The following is a 16,589-nucleotide window of genomic DNA, read 5'->3' on the forward strand; positions in this document are numbered from 1 at the left end:
TCTTTTGATCTTTGTTGCTTTAAAGTCTATTTTATCAGAGATGAGAATTGCAACTCCTGCTCTTTTTTTCTCTCCATTTGCTTGGTAAATCTTCCTCCATCCCTTTATTTTGAGCCTTTGTGTATCCTTGCATGTGAGATGGGTTTCCTGAATACAGCACATTGATGGGTTTTGGCTTTTTATCCAATTTGTCAGTCTGTGTCTTTTGATTGAGGCATTTAGTCCATTTACGTTTAGGGTTAATATTGTTATGTGTGAATTTGATACTGCCATTTTGATGCTAGCCAGCTGTTTTGCCCGTTGGTTGATGCAGATTCTTCATTGTGTTGATGCTCTTTACCATGTGGTGTGTTTTTGGAGTGGCTGGTACTGGTTGTTCTGTTCTATATGTAGTGCCTCTTTCAGGAGCTCTTGTAAAGCAGGTCTGGTGGTGATGAAATCTCTGAGTACTTGCTTGTTCACAAAGGATTTTATTTTTCCTTCACTTATGAAGCTTAGTTTGGCTGGATATGAAATTCTGGGTTGTAAGTTCTTTTCTTTAAGGATGTTGTCAGCCTCCACTCTCTTCTGGCTTGTAGGGTTTGTGCTGAGATATCTGCTGTGAGTCTGATGGGCTTCCCTTTGTGGGTAACCCGACCTTTCTCTCTGGCTGCCCTTAGCATTTTCTCCTTCATTTCAACCCTGGTAAATCTGATGATTATGTGCCTTGGAGTTGCTCTTCTTGAGGAAATCTTTGTGGTGTTCTCTGTATTTCCTGGACTTGAATATTGACCTGCCTTGCTACGTTGGGGAACTTTTCCTGGATAATATCCTGAAGAGTATTTTCCAGCTTGGATTCATTCTCTTTGTCACATTCAGGTACACTTATCAAACGTAGATTTGAAAATCAAGTGAAAATCAAGTCTTTTCACATAGTCCCATATTTCTTGTTGACTTCGTTCATTACTTTTTACCCTGTTTTCTCTAATCTTGCCTTCTCGTTTTATTTCATTGAGTTGATCTTCGACCTCTGATATCCTTTCTTCTGCTTGGTCTATTCAGCTGTTGAAACTTGTGCATGCTTTGCGAAGTTCTCCTGTTGTGTTTTTCAGCTCCGTCAGTTCACTTATATTCCTCTCTAAGTTGCCCATTCTCATTAGCATTTCGTCAAATCTTTTTTCAAGGTTTTTAGTTTCTTTGCATTGGGTTAGAACATGTTCTTTTAGCTCACGAAAGTTTCTTATTACCCACTTTTGAAGGCTGATTCTGTCATTTCATCACGCTCATTCTCCGTCCAGTCTTGTTCCCTTGCTGGTGAGGAGTTGTGATCCCTTGTAGGAGGAGAGGTGTTCTGGTTTCGAGTGTGTTCATCCTTTTTGCGCTGGTTTCTTCCCATCTTTGTGGATTTATCCACCTGTCAGCCTTGTAGTTGTTGACTTTCTGATTGGGTTTCTGAGTGGACGTCCTGTTTGTTGATGATGAAGTTATTTCTGTTTCTTAGTTTTCCTTTTAACTGTCTGGCCCCTCTGCTGTAGGACTGCTGAGGTCCACTCCAGGCCCTGCTTGCCTGGGGATCACTTCCAGCAGCTGCCAAACAGTAGAGGTTGCTGCCAATTTCTTCTTCTGCTTTGTCCCAGAATGATACCTGCCAAATGTCAGTCTGAGCTCTCCTTTATGAGGTGACTCTTTGGATATATGGGGGTCAGGGAGCTGCTTGAGGAAACAGTCTGTCCTTTATATTATTTCAGGTGCTGAGCTGTGAGCCCCGTTGTTCATTCAGAACTGTTGGGCCGGTAAATTTAAGTCTGCAGCAGCAGGACTCATAACCCCCCCTTTTTTTCCCTGGTGTTCTGTCCCAGGGAGTTAGGGCTTTATGAGTTTCCGCTGTGCTGCTGCATTTTTTTTTTTTCTTCAGGGCTGCCCTGTCCACAAGGAGGCAGTCTAGTCACTCTCAGCCTGCAGAGGCTTCGCTGAGCTGCTGTGGGCTCTGCCCAGCTGCTGTGTGAACTTCTCTGCAGTCCTGTTTATATGGATGTAGTTAGAACTGCTTCCACAATGTTGGCCTGCCTCTGTAATGACGGACTCTCTCTGTAATGGTGGGTTGCCTCGGCAATGGTGTGTTGCCTCAGCAATGGCAGGCTGCCTCAGTAATGGCTGATGCTCCTTCCCCACAGAGCTATGCTTGCTGTGAAACTCTCAACCCAGAGCGTTTCCAATTGCTGTTTTTTTTTTGTTTGTTTTTGTTTTTGTTGGGGTGGGACCAGCCGGGCCTGATCTCCTGGCTCCCTGCCTCAGAGCCTTTTGTTTTTTAGTTGAACAGTCAGCTCTCTACCAGATGTCCTGGTCGCCTATTGAATAGGTGCCGGGATATGTGTGATTTCCCGTGCAGCGACCTGCTGCGCCGCTGAAACCGTGGCTCTGAGACTCGTGGCACTTTTTTTGCCCGGGAATCTCCTGACCTGGCTCCCTGTTTCAGCTCCCCTTGCTGGCTAAGTGGGAACACAGTCCCATTTACTCTGCAGTGGCTGCTGCTGAGCCAGGGGGCAGGCCAAAGAGCCACGCCAGCCAAAACAGCCACCCTGGCAACCCGTGGGGCTCCTCCGCCTGGGAATCTTCTGGTCTGTGGGCAATAAAAATCTGTCTGGAAATGCAGCATCCACTCACCCTCTGCAGTTTCACTTGGAGCTGCAATCTTGAGCTGCATCTAACCGGCCATCTTGGAACTCCTCCAGCACCCCCTTTTTTTTTATGTTTGAATGGTCAGCTCTCACCCAGGTGTTATAGTCCCTGTTGAAAAGGCTCTGGGATCTGTGTGATTTCCCATGCAGCGACCCACTGTGCCGACTGAAACAGCAGCGCTGAGATTCGTGGTGCTTTTTTGCCTGGGAATTTCCTGGCCTAGCTCCCTGTTTCAGTCCTTTTTTCTTCAATCAGATGAGTGAGTGACTCTGCCTTCTCAGAGCTCCTGGGAGCTTCCCAGAGCTCCCGTTGCTGGCTAACAGGGCAGGCCCAGTCCCATTTACTCTGTAGCAGGAACCACTGCGCTGGGGCACCGGCAAAACAGCCGCGCCGGCCTAAAGAGCTGTGCTGGTGACCCGTAGGGCTCCTCTGCCTGGGAATCTCCTGGTCTGTGGGCAATACAAATCTGTCTGGAAATGTGGTGTCCACTCACGCTCTGTGCTTTCACTAGGAGCTGCAATCCTGAGCTGCTCCTAACCGGCCATCTTGGATCTCTCTCGCTTTTACCACTTTCATTTAGATCTCCCACTAAGTTAGGCAACTGGTAACTTTTGCAATTTTTTAAAATCACAGCTAAAATAATTTTGCCCATATTTATAGGAAGAACTGTTATATATGAAGCTATCTGTCTTTTAGAACATTAAATATTATTTTCCACCTTATTCCACTGTAGTCTGCTCATATTCAATTAACATTTATTGGTACATTTTCCATGTCAGGCCTTTGGTAGATGGGAAAATAATAAAATATAATAAGCAAAATGTGGAGTTCAGAACTCTTTACCAGCTAGCTCCAGTGCATTTCCTCTTCTTAAATTGTATTATAACTGTAAGTATAGTTTGTGTATGACTGTAGGCATGTTTGTATGCATAGGCACATGCTTGTTTCTAAATATATGATCTTTTTGATTCATCTTCAATGGGACATATGCTTTAACCCTCACCCTCATATTGATAAAGGTTTGAACTGAGATATAAGTATTGTTTTTACATTTGCATTTAATATAACAACATGAGAGAACTCGGTTGCAGTTGATTAGCAGACTGATCATCAGACTTTCTCAGCTACTTATCCTTATAGAGACAGATAAAAGAGGGAAGTTCTCTAACTGCCTTCTTATTTCTTCTTTTTCTTATTTTTTTTCAACTAAGAATTTTTCAATGAATAGTTATTGTCATCAGCGGCATTTATTTATTTTGCATGATTGATTAATATTAGCAAAATGTGAGATCATTTTATGACAGAGATTGATTTCATTCTTCGTGAGAGATTTATATGTTTATTAACTCAGTTTGTTATATAACCTTATATAATTAAACATATTCTGTTTATATGACTTCTCTTTTTTTATTCGATAATTTTTTTGAAATGATCTTACTTTTAAAAAAAATCTACTTAGCTTTCGTGATTGCCAAAAAACAAACAAACAAATTACAGTTAATCTGTTTAATCTTTAAATTTTATGTTTAAATGGTATTTAACTTTATTCTATTTGGTTATTCAGGTTATAAAAGTACACACTTTTTCATCCTATACTTGTTGAATTCTCCTTTAGTCCTACTTACATACTAAGTTTTGGGAATATAAAGTTGAACATAAGATGTTTTCTCTCCTCAAGGAGGTTATGTATTTAGGCAGAGGAGGTATGCTAGCCAGGATTCTTCTTTGCAAACAACAGAAACTGCCTAGCTTAAGCAGAAAAAAATAATTTATTAGAAGATCTTTGTCTAGGAAGTTCCAAACTTTCCCACATCTTTCTGTCTTCTTCTGACCCCTCCAGCTGTACCAAGCACTGCCCATTACCCAGTTCCAAAGTCGCTTCCACATTCCAGTATTTTTATAGCAGTGCTCCACTCCCAGTACCAATTTTCTGTATTAGTCTGCTTTCACAATGCTACAAAGAACTACCTGAGACTGGGTAATTTATAAAGAAAGAGGTTTAATTGACTCACAGTTCTGCATGGCTGAGGAGACCTCAGGAAATTTACAATCATGGAAGAAGGCAAAGCAGAAAGAAAATACCCTCTTCACAAGGCAGCAGGAGAGAGAGTGCAGGGGAAACTGTCACTTTTAGACTATCAGATTTCTTGAGAACTCCCTCATTATCAAGAGAACAGCATAAGGGAAACCACCCCCATGATCCCCTTCCTCGACATGTGGGGATTACAATTTAAGAAGAAATTTGTGTTGGGACACAGAGTTAAACCATATCAGCTACAAAGTCCAGCTAACTTTTAATTTTTTTTTTTTTTTTTTTTTTTTTTGAGCTGTTGCCCAGGGTGGCCTCAAACTCCTGGGCTCAAGCGATCCACCTGACTCAGCCTTCCAAAGTTCTGGTATGACAGGCATGACCCACCATGCTTAGCCCTGGAAAACCTATTAAATCAAAACAAAAAAGAAACTGAGTTATTTTTAATGAAAAGATATTTGGTGATTAACTTAAGTAATTGAAACTATTTCAAATATAGCACATGAAAAGGCAGAACCAGTTCTACCTTCATGGATGATCTAATGGATTAGCTTCCAAATGGGTTTTATTCCAAAGGGGCTTTGGTCTACCAAATACTGTTCCAAAGGGGTTTTGGTATACCAACCCAAGACAAAAGTAGAAAGTAGAATATTTTGATTTACCTGATTACCATCTATGACTCATGGAGAGGTTAGGCTTTTCTGTTGATGGGGAAAGTTTTTCTTAGGCTACAGGTAGACCTTAAAATGTCCAAACTTTAAAAGTGGCACACAAATGAGAAACAAAAATCCAACAGCCATATACAAGAAAATGTCATCAAACCTGGATGATATTAGAAACTAAGATAATATTTAGACATTTTAAAATCATATTTAAAAAATCACACATTACCCTTTTCTTTCCATGACTAATATTTGTCTAAGCATATATGTAGTTATTTTCTTAATCTGAGAGTCTAGAATTTATCTGTCCCCAAGGCCTTTAATTAGTCAGGGATCAAAACACCACATTTTTGTTTTATTCTCAGGACCATTGTAAAATAATACCTCTGAATAAGGCAGTGTGAAGTCTATCTTTTCTTTCCATTATAAAACCCCATCTTATAGGAAATTGCTATGAGGGCAATTATGCTAAAAAGGATGTTTTAGAGGAAATAAATTGACCACACTGATGTACTGTCTACCACATTTTGACTTGCAAGGAACTTTATTCTCTGAATAAAACCAGCAAGAATGACTCAACATTGGTAATTTAGTTGCTTTGTAATCATCAGATACTTCAGTTTCATCACTGTTGATTTAAGGTAGCAACTATTTTAGTTTAAATCTCTCCAAAATTTGAAAATTTTGTGTTTTTCTGAGTCTAATACATTTTTGGGCATGTAATAAATATTTGAATATTTAATAAGTACCTATATATGAATTAAAGCATATTATTTTAAAAAAAAACCGACCTGGGGCAAAAACAAACTTCACTGATTCCTCTTTCACCCACCAGTTACCTTTCTTCTTTGTATAACTGATTTATTAAACTTAGTTAACTGCTATAATAAATTTATTAATATTGAGGTCAAATTTGTTCATCTAACTGGTATAGTATGTATGAAAATACTTAGGTATTTACAGCCTACAGGAACAATTAGAAAATTAAAAGATGGGTAGGGGAGAGGGAGATAAGGATTTACATTTGTGGAAAATCAAAAGGGCTGTCAAATGTACTTACCCCAGAAATTGAAATAGTGAAATTCCTTTTAATCATACGGTCAATTAGTTTTTGGCAATTTGCTCTTTCAATTTAATAAATCAGAAAAGGTGTTCGGCAATGCCTGGTGCGTCATGATCCCAACTATTCAAAACCAACTATTTAGTGCCCTCTATTGCTGTGCTATTGATGTTATTTTAATACTATAATACTATGCCATTTAAAATTTATTTTAAAGTGAGCGTCCTGTGTGCTCAGTCTCTCTTACCTTGTGTCCCTAGAATATTTGGGACTGTCACACACTGACACATGTACACATGCACACACACACACAGTAACTAAATGGAACTTCTATATTTTGGATAGAAAAACATCATTGAGACCGAGCACAGTGGCCCATGCCTGTAATCCCTAGCACTTTGGGAGGCCGAGGCAGGTTGATCACCTGAGGTCAGGAGTTCACGACCACAGTGAAACTCTGTCTCTACTAAAAATACAAAAATTAGCCAGGTGTGGTGGCAGGTGCCTGTAATTCCAGCTACTCGGGAGGCTGAGGCAGGAGAATCACTTGAACCTGAGAGACGAAGGTTGCAGGGAGCTGAGATCGTGCCACTGCGCTACAGCCTGGGTGACAGAACAAAACAAAACAAAAAAGAAAAGAGAAGAAAAGAAAAGAAAAACATTGTTGATATGTATAAATATCAATCAATTGATGAAAATTTGCAGAAAGACATTCCTGGATGTTCCACATTCTGTTCGACAATCCAGGAGATTCTTTCAGATGATGAAATAAAAAATCAATCTAAATTATTAGATTGCTCATTTGAAACAAATCACATAAATATAATTCATTTAAATACTACCAGTTGTTGATTTTTCTTCACTACTTAGTCTGTTCAGGCTGTTATAACAGAATGTCATAGACTGGGTGGCTTTTAAACAACAGACATTTATTTCTCAGTTCTGGAGGCTGGGCACTGCAGAATTGGTGTCTGGTAAGCGCCTGCTCTGGTGCATAGATGGATGTGAGATGTGTTTTTGCTGTGCTCTCACATGGTACATGGAGTCAGGGGAGCTCTCTGGGGCCTCTTTTATAAAGGCACTGATCTCTTTATAAAGGCAGAGCCCTCGTGATCCCTAATCACCTTCCAAGGGCTCTGCCTTCAAATACTATCATCATGAAGATCAGGTTTCAACATATGAATTTTGGGGCGACATAAGTATTCAGTTCCTAACACTAGTTAACCATTAACTTAAGGTAATTCATCTTTTGAAAATAATTTTCTTTTCTTTCTTTCTTTTTTTTTTTTTTTAAGAGACAGGATCTTGCTCTGTTGCCCAGGCAGGAGTGCAGTGGTATGATCCTAGCTCACTGCAGACTCAGACTCCTGAGGGCTCAAGTCATCCCTCCACCTCAGCCTCTTAAAGAGCTAGGACTGCAGGCTTGCGCTACAATGCCCAGCTAATTTTTGAATCTTTTGTAGAGATGGGGTCTTACTATGTTTCTTAAGCTGGTCTCAAACTCCTGACCTCAAGCAGTCCTCCCAGGTTGGCCTTCCAAAGTGCTAGGATTACAGGCATGAGCAACTGCAACCAGCCAAAAATAATTTTCTTCAATTAACTTCTTTTAAACATTTATTTTATAAAAAATATTCTTTCATGAGTAGAAAAAGTAATTTTTTTTTGATTAACCAACATCTTTCATAAATAAGCTTAATTCTGTTTTTCTCAAAGAGGAAAAATAAACTTTCTTTAATTTTATATTTAATACTGAAATGATACTGAATTATTGTTGGATAGCCACACTGACAAAGTAATAACCTAGTAATTAATATGAATTCTGAGGATAAAATTATATTAGAAATAAATATATATTGATGTCTTCAGCTTAATTATATGTCTTCAGTAGTACATCATCATTATCATGATGTAATTGTCATCATCATCATTAATTATTTTCTTTTCTGATGTATTTTGGAATGCTTCTAAAATGATGTAAGCATATTTCTAATATATAGATAATTACAAAAGCACTTGAACTGATTATTCAGAAACTTTTGTTACACTTAAATTTGAAAGGATACCAGAAACTAGACATATATAGTAATAAAGGTTGTTCTGCCTCTGAATGTATTGGACTTTATAGCTCATTACTATTCTTTATAAAAAATTTACCATATTGTTAAGTTTTCTGGCACAACCTTTCCACCACCATCTCCACTTTCTCTTTTATTCCAGATGCTGCTCTTATGTAGGTCGGCGGGGAAATGGACCTCAGGCAATCTCTATCGGCAAGAACTGTGATAAATTTGGGATTGTTGTTCATGAATTGGGCCATGTCATAGGTTTTTGGCATGAACACACACGACCAGATCGAGATAACCATGTAACTATCATAAGAGAAAACATCCAACCAGGTGAGAGGCATAGGATGTGTCGGGTTTAAGGCTGACTGGATATCTTTGAATCATAGTTATGCAGTTTATTGTTTCACTTTCCCAAAAATATAAACTTATGTTTTTGATATAATAGAGTAACATTTTATTTGATTAAAAATTACCCGTGATGATTTTTATATTTTAATTTTTTTCCTGGAGACTGTATGAGTTCATGCATTGATTGGACTTGCTTTCTTTTATAAGATTTAGCTGTTTTATTTCTAAGCTTCTGTGCTTTCCAAGTATTGGGTGTGAGCTATTGAACCATAAATTAAAATTATTAAATGTTTCTTTTTTACTTAAGCATTTTTTGTGCTTAGTTCTATAATTTATGTTATGGGGATTTTAAAAGGACCCAGGGTTTGCCATAAAACGTGCTGCTACCATAGGAATCTATGTTATACCAGGTACAATTTCTGGAGAAAATTCCAGTGAAATGAGTTATTTCCAAGCTAGTATCTTTTTTTTTTTTTTTTTTTTTTTCCTGAGATTTTCTGCTTAAAGTTGGCTACCCTAAAGACACATTTTTAGGAAAGTTTTCAGTAATTGAAATATAATTTCTAATTAAAATCTGCATTTCTCCGATACTTGATATTTGATAGTAGCCTCATTGTAAGACTTTCTATTTAACTTTTATGTGCATAAAGATCAGTTTATTTCCATTGCCAAAAAATATTCTGTTGTTTGGAATTTTCTTGTAAGGTATAAGCATGTATTTTAAGCATATCCAAAGTGAAAATGTGTTTTGATTTTTATTCATGACCAGTTTTGTTACAAAGAGTGAATTCCTTGTGTAAGTAACAGTACTGATCTCTTTATTTGCTCATTATATATTTGGTGCCAATTATTTATGAGGCCAATATTAGGTGTTGAAGATACTGTCATGAAAAATGCAAAGCTTAGTGTGGGATATATACGTATATATATATATATATATATATATATATATATATGATTGCAAGTGAGTGAGAAAGTGAAAGTAGTTAGTAATATATGTTGAGAATAGTGTAGAGTCCAAGCAAAGCATGATAAATAGTTCCTTAGTGAGTCAAGGGAATTGTAACGGATGAAAATTTAAGACTTAAGTAGAAATATTTCAGGTGGACAGAAGAGTGATTAAATTTCAAGCTAAAAAAACTTCATGAGCAAAGCTAGAATTACAGAAAACTGAATTATTTTTATCTGACCATTATGGTTGATAGTAAATTACAAGTGTGGGATTAGTTCGTATCTCATCATTTACTTAGAGAATATTCTCTATGATGTAAACCTCAGGAGAAAATTTGGGTTTTATTCTCTAGTTACTGGGGAATACTTGAAGGATTATAAGAAGGAAAAGTTCAGATTAAAATAAAGAGAACTCATTTTCACAGTCAGTCTTAGAGCAATCATTAACTGGGTGTGGGGGGCGGGATGTGCCTTAAGTCCAGGAAACCTCATAGATGCCTACATGAGTAGGCATGAGAGGTGACTAGGTTCTTAGTAAGGGCAGTACATGTCAAGAGGAAGAAGACGAAATAGTCTTTCAAAAACATTTTAAGAGGAATATCATCATGTGAGGGGAAATCTTCAAAAGTTTTCTTTTTAGGCAACAAGATGAATGTTAGTACCATCATATGAAACATTTGAGATACTGAAATATTGATAAAGCAGCATGTTTTTGAGAAAGAGAAAGGCAATTAATGATTCCATTTAGCATTTCCTCATATTTTAAAAGGCTTCATATGATCCTTATTTTGCAGAGAAAGGAAAGGTGAGTCTGGACTTCAGGGTGTATCTAAAGATAAAATATCTAAAGACAAAAATTTGGCATATATTTGACTAACTAAGGAAAAACTGGAGGGAGAAGAAAAAAAAAGTTCTAGGGTAAAAAATGGGTAAAAACAATATTTAAGGAATATTTAGTAGAGTATGTCCTAAAAGACTAAGAAGGTATTGCCTAAAAGGTAAGAGAAAAATCAGTGGAATGTGGTGTCCTGGAAGCCAAGGAAACAAATAATTTTAAAAAGGATGAAGTAATCTGTAGAGTTAGATATCAAAAATAAGTATAAAAAATGGATACTCCCCTATATAGAAGACTCTAATGTATAAGCTATCAAGATTCATCCTATATATCACTAGGTGGGAAATAAAGAGAAAATAAATCTGAAAATTATTTCAACTACCACATAAATGATAACTTGGCTGTTAACCAGAGTTATTAGTGTCCTCTATTTGTCAAACATTGTATTATCTGAAAAAAAATTTATAAAAGATGTAATTTTCAAAAATGTTTCTTACTTTTAAAAATAGGACCCTGTTTCAATATAAATATGTATCTAAAACAAGGAAAAAGTATATATAATATGTAGTAAAAATAAACATATAATCCTAAAACAGTGCCAAGCAAATTATGGTTTTTAATATTTTCTTTTGACTAAACATTATGGCCAATAGAAAAAAAATTATCGAGTGAGATTTCTTGAATAATGAGAACCACTGTAACAGAGCAATTCCAGTATGAAAGTGTTTATGTTGGAGAGTAATCTTCAATAGATTTATGATTTGCTGTCAGGCACTTAATATCAAGTCTTAGTCAAGGATGATGTCTAATAAGCATGAACTTTGGATTTTTATTTATATGCCAAATTAGTGATTATGATAGGAACCAAATTGATACAAGGATTAGGTTACTCTAATCCATGTTAGAATATGCTTTTAAGAAGGATGCCTGCCATTTTTAAAATTGTCAAATGTGATTTCCATTAGCGCTATGTATTTTGTTTCTTTTTCCTTCTTTCATGAAATATGCCTAATTTTCTGTTATTTGAACTATGTACAGCTATGTTGTTTTTAACTAACAAAAAATATTGTGTCATATACATGTTAAGTCCTCGAGTTAGATGCATTAAAATGTATTGCTAAAATTGCTTAATGTTCTACTTTCAGAAATTTTTATGGAATATTTTGTTTTAGTTAGAGAATCTAGACCCATATTATGCTCTAAATTGAAATCTTACAGGTTAAAAAGTATAAAATACATAGCTTTTAGAAAATCTGATCATAGATTTGTTATATTAGACTTCAGATTGCTTATGACACAAAAGTTTTAACAGTTGCCTCTATCATGGGTTGAAGAGAATGTTGAATATTTCCCAAGAATGGTCATAACATAAATAGACTTATCAGAGATTCGTGGAGCACATATTTCATTATAAGGTTTGGTTAGTTAATTTTAAATTAAGCTGTGTAAATTTCTTAAAAGATGGACTAAAACACTTTGGTCTAGGACTTGGGTTCTTTAACTCCCTATTGATTCTTCATTCTTAATTCTCAAGTGAGTACCCCAGATTTCCTTTATCACATGAGACAGCACTCAAGGAAAACTCTTATTAATGTGATCTTTTATATTTAATTGAAATATGGCAATTGGAATAAAAACCTAGGTTGATGAATGGCATAATAGTTCCATTTTTAGGCCCAAAATTGGATTTGGAATTCCAATAGCTTATCTTTCTTTATATTTTGATGTTTCAAAGCTTTTTGTTACATAAGTGATATGATTTGCACAACCTTTAGCTACTTAAATTGTGAAAACTGAGTCATCAAAACTTAAACTCTCTTTGAAGGAATGTTCCTTTCTGGAACCATTGAATTTAAGTTTGTGTTCTTTTCAAATTTTGAGAAATAATACTACAATACAGATACAAACAGACAGTTGAAAAATCTATTAAAAATGAAGATGTCCAGAAGCTAAACTAACAGATGTGGAAATCAAAAAAAAAATTAAGTTCTTAAGCATGTTCTTCTTAATTTCAAAGTAGAACTGCCTTTTCATCATGAATAAACTTGTTTAATTTTTAAATGAAAGTAGAGAATTTGCTGCTATTTTTATATCTTGAGTGATGAAGTCATGGAGCTAAAGCCTACAGAGCTCTGTTTATACTAATATTGTTTTTGTATCTTTTTACATTGTTTCATAGAAAGGAATTAAACCAAATAGGAAGATAATTTTTTGTGGGAACTGGCAAATCTAGTCATAAAAATGGGAAAACTCCTTAGATGAAAATGTAACTTTTTATAATTATTTCTACGTTACCAAAAATGCAGTAAGATTTTGGAGAAATCAATATTATGAAGTGTTAAAAGAGCATACATATAAAACAAAGTCAATATATGCTTTTTGGTAGTTCACCTTTGTGCAGAAGTTAATTAACACTTTGTTCCAATTCAATATTGCTTTTCAACATGATGGTAGAGTGAAGACAGATGCTTTTTGTATGTGTCTGTGTGTTTGTATGTAAATTCAATCAGCAAAATCGTTTCACAGAAAGCAGATGCAGGTGTAGGAAAGGTCTTCTGGTCTTTTTTCTGTCAGTTAAAAGACTTCTGAGATTTTGTTTATCCCTGGTTCTTAGGTCAAGAGTACAATTTTCTGAAGATGGAGCCGGGAGAAGTAAACTCACTTGGAGAAAGATATGATTTTGACAGTATCATGCACTATGCCAGGAACACCTTCTCAAGGTTGGAGTCTCAGGTTATACCTTTTGACTTTTAATTCCTTTCCTCCATTTGGCTCCTCACAAAGCTATGCCTGACATTAGAACTAGAATTACTTTCAAATATTGCTGCCTCACCACAGAAATAAAGTAGAAAAGTAATTGATGAAGATTTATTGACAAAAGCCAGTACTGAAAATGTATTTTTACATTCTCTACTAGATACATGAATTTAAAGTGATAATTAAGATGGTATAAATTATGTAAACAATTTTGTATTTCTAAATCATTAAAAATTTGAATTAAAAGTATTACCAAACGAATTAGCATATTAAATTGACAAAGCATTGTTTAATGAAAATTGGATATTCATAAGTTAAATAGGTTCTCTAGAAGTTCAGTTGGAGTGTCACAATCTTTGTGACTTGTGCTTTATACTGTGTATTTTCTACTGCTTAAGTACAACTTAAGCTCAAAAATTTGTATTACTAAATGAATTGTTAAATAACATATTAGAAAGATATTTTATCTCACAAAATTTGGAATTATAGTTCATTACTCATTAACCTTACAATTATTTCATTAATGACTTAAAGCTACTTTTAAAGAATGCAATAAATTTGGGTTTTGATATACTTCATTCTAAAGATGATGTCATCAGGCAAATAGTTCCCAGGTAAGGAATTTGGAAGTGTTAAACCATTGAATTCACTCTTTTTTCCATTTATGCCCATTTTACGCTCATATGTCATTTCAGCTCTTTTTTTTTTTTTTTTTTTTTTGCCCACTTACGTCCATTTCACAGTTCATTAACGTCTATTTCTGAAGACAAGGTGAGGAAAAGGGAAAAATATTCAAATTTATTAACCTGTTTTTGTAAAACTTTCTTGGTAAAAAGTAGAGAAGGATGTGTTAAAGAAACCTTAATACTTGGATACATTTACTAATTATCTATTTTTGCCAAACCAAAGTTTATTATTTAAAAAATTTATGTTAACTGTATTTTTAAAATTACTCTTTTCTAAAGTACATGATTTATAGACATACATACTTATTTGTTAAAATATAAGTAACTGTCCAAATGACTATTTTTTCTAGAACTTGAATTTAAGATTTCAATATACATATATATTTATTTTATTGTACTTTAGATTCTGGGGTACATGTGCAGATCATGCAGAATCGTTGCATAGGTACATACATGGCAATGTGGTTTGCTGCCTCCATCCCCCTGTCACCTATATCTGGCATTTCTCCCCATGTTTTCTCTCCTCAACCTCCCTACCCCCCACTGTCCCTCCTGTAGTTCCCCTCAACAGACCCCAGTGTGTGATGCTCCCCTGCCTGTGTCCATGTGTTCTCATTGTTCAACACCCACCTATGAGTGAGAACATGCAGTGTTTGATTTTCTGTTCTTGCGTCAGTTTGCTGAGAATGACGGTTTCCAGATTCATCCGTGCCCCTTTAAAGGACGTGAACTTACTGTTTTTTATGGCTGCATAGTATTCCATGGTGTTTATGTGACACATTTTCCTTGTCCAGTCTATCATCAATGGGCATTTGGGTTGGTTCCAGGTCTTTGCTATTGTAAACAGTTCATGTGTCTTTATAATAGAATGATTTATAATCCTTTGGATATATACCCAGTAATGGGATTGCTGGGTCAAACGGAATTTCTATTTCTAGGTTCTTGAGGAATCACCACACTGTCTTCCACAATGGTTGAACTAATTTACATTCCCACCAACAGTGTAAAAGTGTTCCTATTTCTCCACATCCTCTCCAGCATCTGTCGTCTCTAGATTTTTTGATGACTGCCATTCTTACTGGCTTGAGATGGTATCTCAATGTGGTTTTGATTTGCATTTCTCTAATGACCAGTGATGATGATATGTTTGTTAGCCTCATAAATGTCTTCTTTTGAAAAGTGTCTATTCATATCCTTCACCCACTTTTGAATGGGTTGTTTTTTCTTGTAAATCTGTTTTCGTTCTTCATAGATTCTGGATATTTGCCGTTTGTCAGAAGGGTAGATTGCAAAATTTTTTTGCGTTCTGTTGGTTGCTGATTCACTCCAATGACTGTTTCTTTTGCAGTGCAGCAGCTCCGGAGTTTAATTAGATCCCATTTGTCTATTTTGGCTTTTGTTGCCACTGCTTTTGGTGTTTTAGTCATGAAGTCCTTGCCTATGCCTATGTCCTGAATGGTTTTGCCTAGGTTTTCTTCTAGGGTTTTTATGGTGTTAGGTCTTATGTTTAAGTCTTTAATCCATCTGGAGTTAATTTTAGTGTAAGGTGTCAGGAAGGGGTCCAGTTTCTGCTTTCTGCACATAGCTAGCCAAATACACACCCAGTAACTTGACTTGAAATTAATTGTAAAGAGTTACAGAATTTTATTTTCTGGTAAAGGCTTGGAATGGATTTTTCCATAAAACATGTAACACATGGGGATTTGGGTTCCAGTTCAGTCAAAGTGCCTCTCTTGTGATACTGAATTATATTATTTAGAATTAACTTGAGTTTTGGTTCCTTGGAACAGAGGAGGTATTGGAGAGTAGAGAAAAACAGTTTATTCTTTCTGGCCTTCATAGATGATAAAAGTTTAGCAAAGTTCAAAATGTATGTTTCCCCTTATTCTATACTCTTTTTCCATATTACATTGCATATTTTCCCATAAATTAATCTGCTCTTGTTTCCCATAGTCCACCTCCTTCACACCTGCTTTTGCGTTGAATGCCAATCCACTGTTACATATTACTTATCCTATTGTTTCAAAGCCATCCTATGCATTTGTCATAAATAAACTCAACACTTCTACTGTACAGAAAAACACATAACATAAAATTTGCTATCTTAACCATTCTAGGCATACAAGTCAGTAGCGTTATTAAAGGATATTGATATTATTGTGAAATAGATGTCCAGAACTTTTTCACCTTGCAAAACTGAAACTCTATACCTATTAAAGAACTTTCCTTTTCCACCTCTCCTCAGACCCTTGCAGTCACCATTCTATTTTCTGTTTATAAATTTGACTACTTTTGATATTGTATGTAACTGGAGGCATACAGTATTTGTCCTTTCATGATTGGCTTATTTCAGTCAGCATTATTTCCTCAAGGTTGGTCTATGTTGTAGTGTGTGAAAGTATTTCCTCACTTTTAAGGCCAAATAATATTTCATTGTAAGTATATGCCACATTTTGTTTATATTGTCATCTGTCAGTGGGCATTTGTGTAGCTTCTGGCTCTTGTGAATAATGCTGATATGAACATGTGTGTGCAGA

At 35.7% G+C, this 16,589-nt stretch overlaps 1 protein-coding gene across 10 annotated transcripts in view; it reads left to right on the forward strand.

Annotated features, from left to right (window-relative positions):
* Nucleotides 1-16,589, forward strand: part of LOC135277808 (tolloid-like protein 1) — a 261,404-nt gene that overhangs the window by 139,973 nt on the left and 104,842 nt on the right. For all 10 annotated transcript variants that reach the window (XR_010345410.1, XM_064384071.1, XM_064384073.1 and 7 more), the window contains 2 exons: nucleotides 8,627-8,805; nucleotides 13,224-13,329. Coding sequence is in view for 9 of the 10 variants with exons in the window: in XM_064384071.1 (XP_064240141.1) it covers nucleotides 8,627-8,805; nucleotides 13,224-13,329 (285 nt within the window). In the remaining variant the exon portion in view is untranslated. The remainder of the gene's footprint in view (nucleotides 1-8,626; nucleotides 8,806-13,223; nucleotides 13,330-16,589) is intronic.

Source organism: Aotus nancymaae, unplaced genomic scaffold (genome assembly GCF_030222135.1).
Source record: "Aotus nancymaae isolate 86718 unplaced genomic scaffold, 86718_ANA_hifiasm-v0.15.2.pri h1tg000033l, whole genome shotgun sequence".
NCBI lineage: Eukaryota > Metazoa > Chordata > Mammalia > Primates > Aotidae > Aotus > Aotus nancymaae.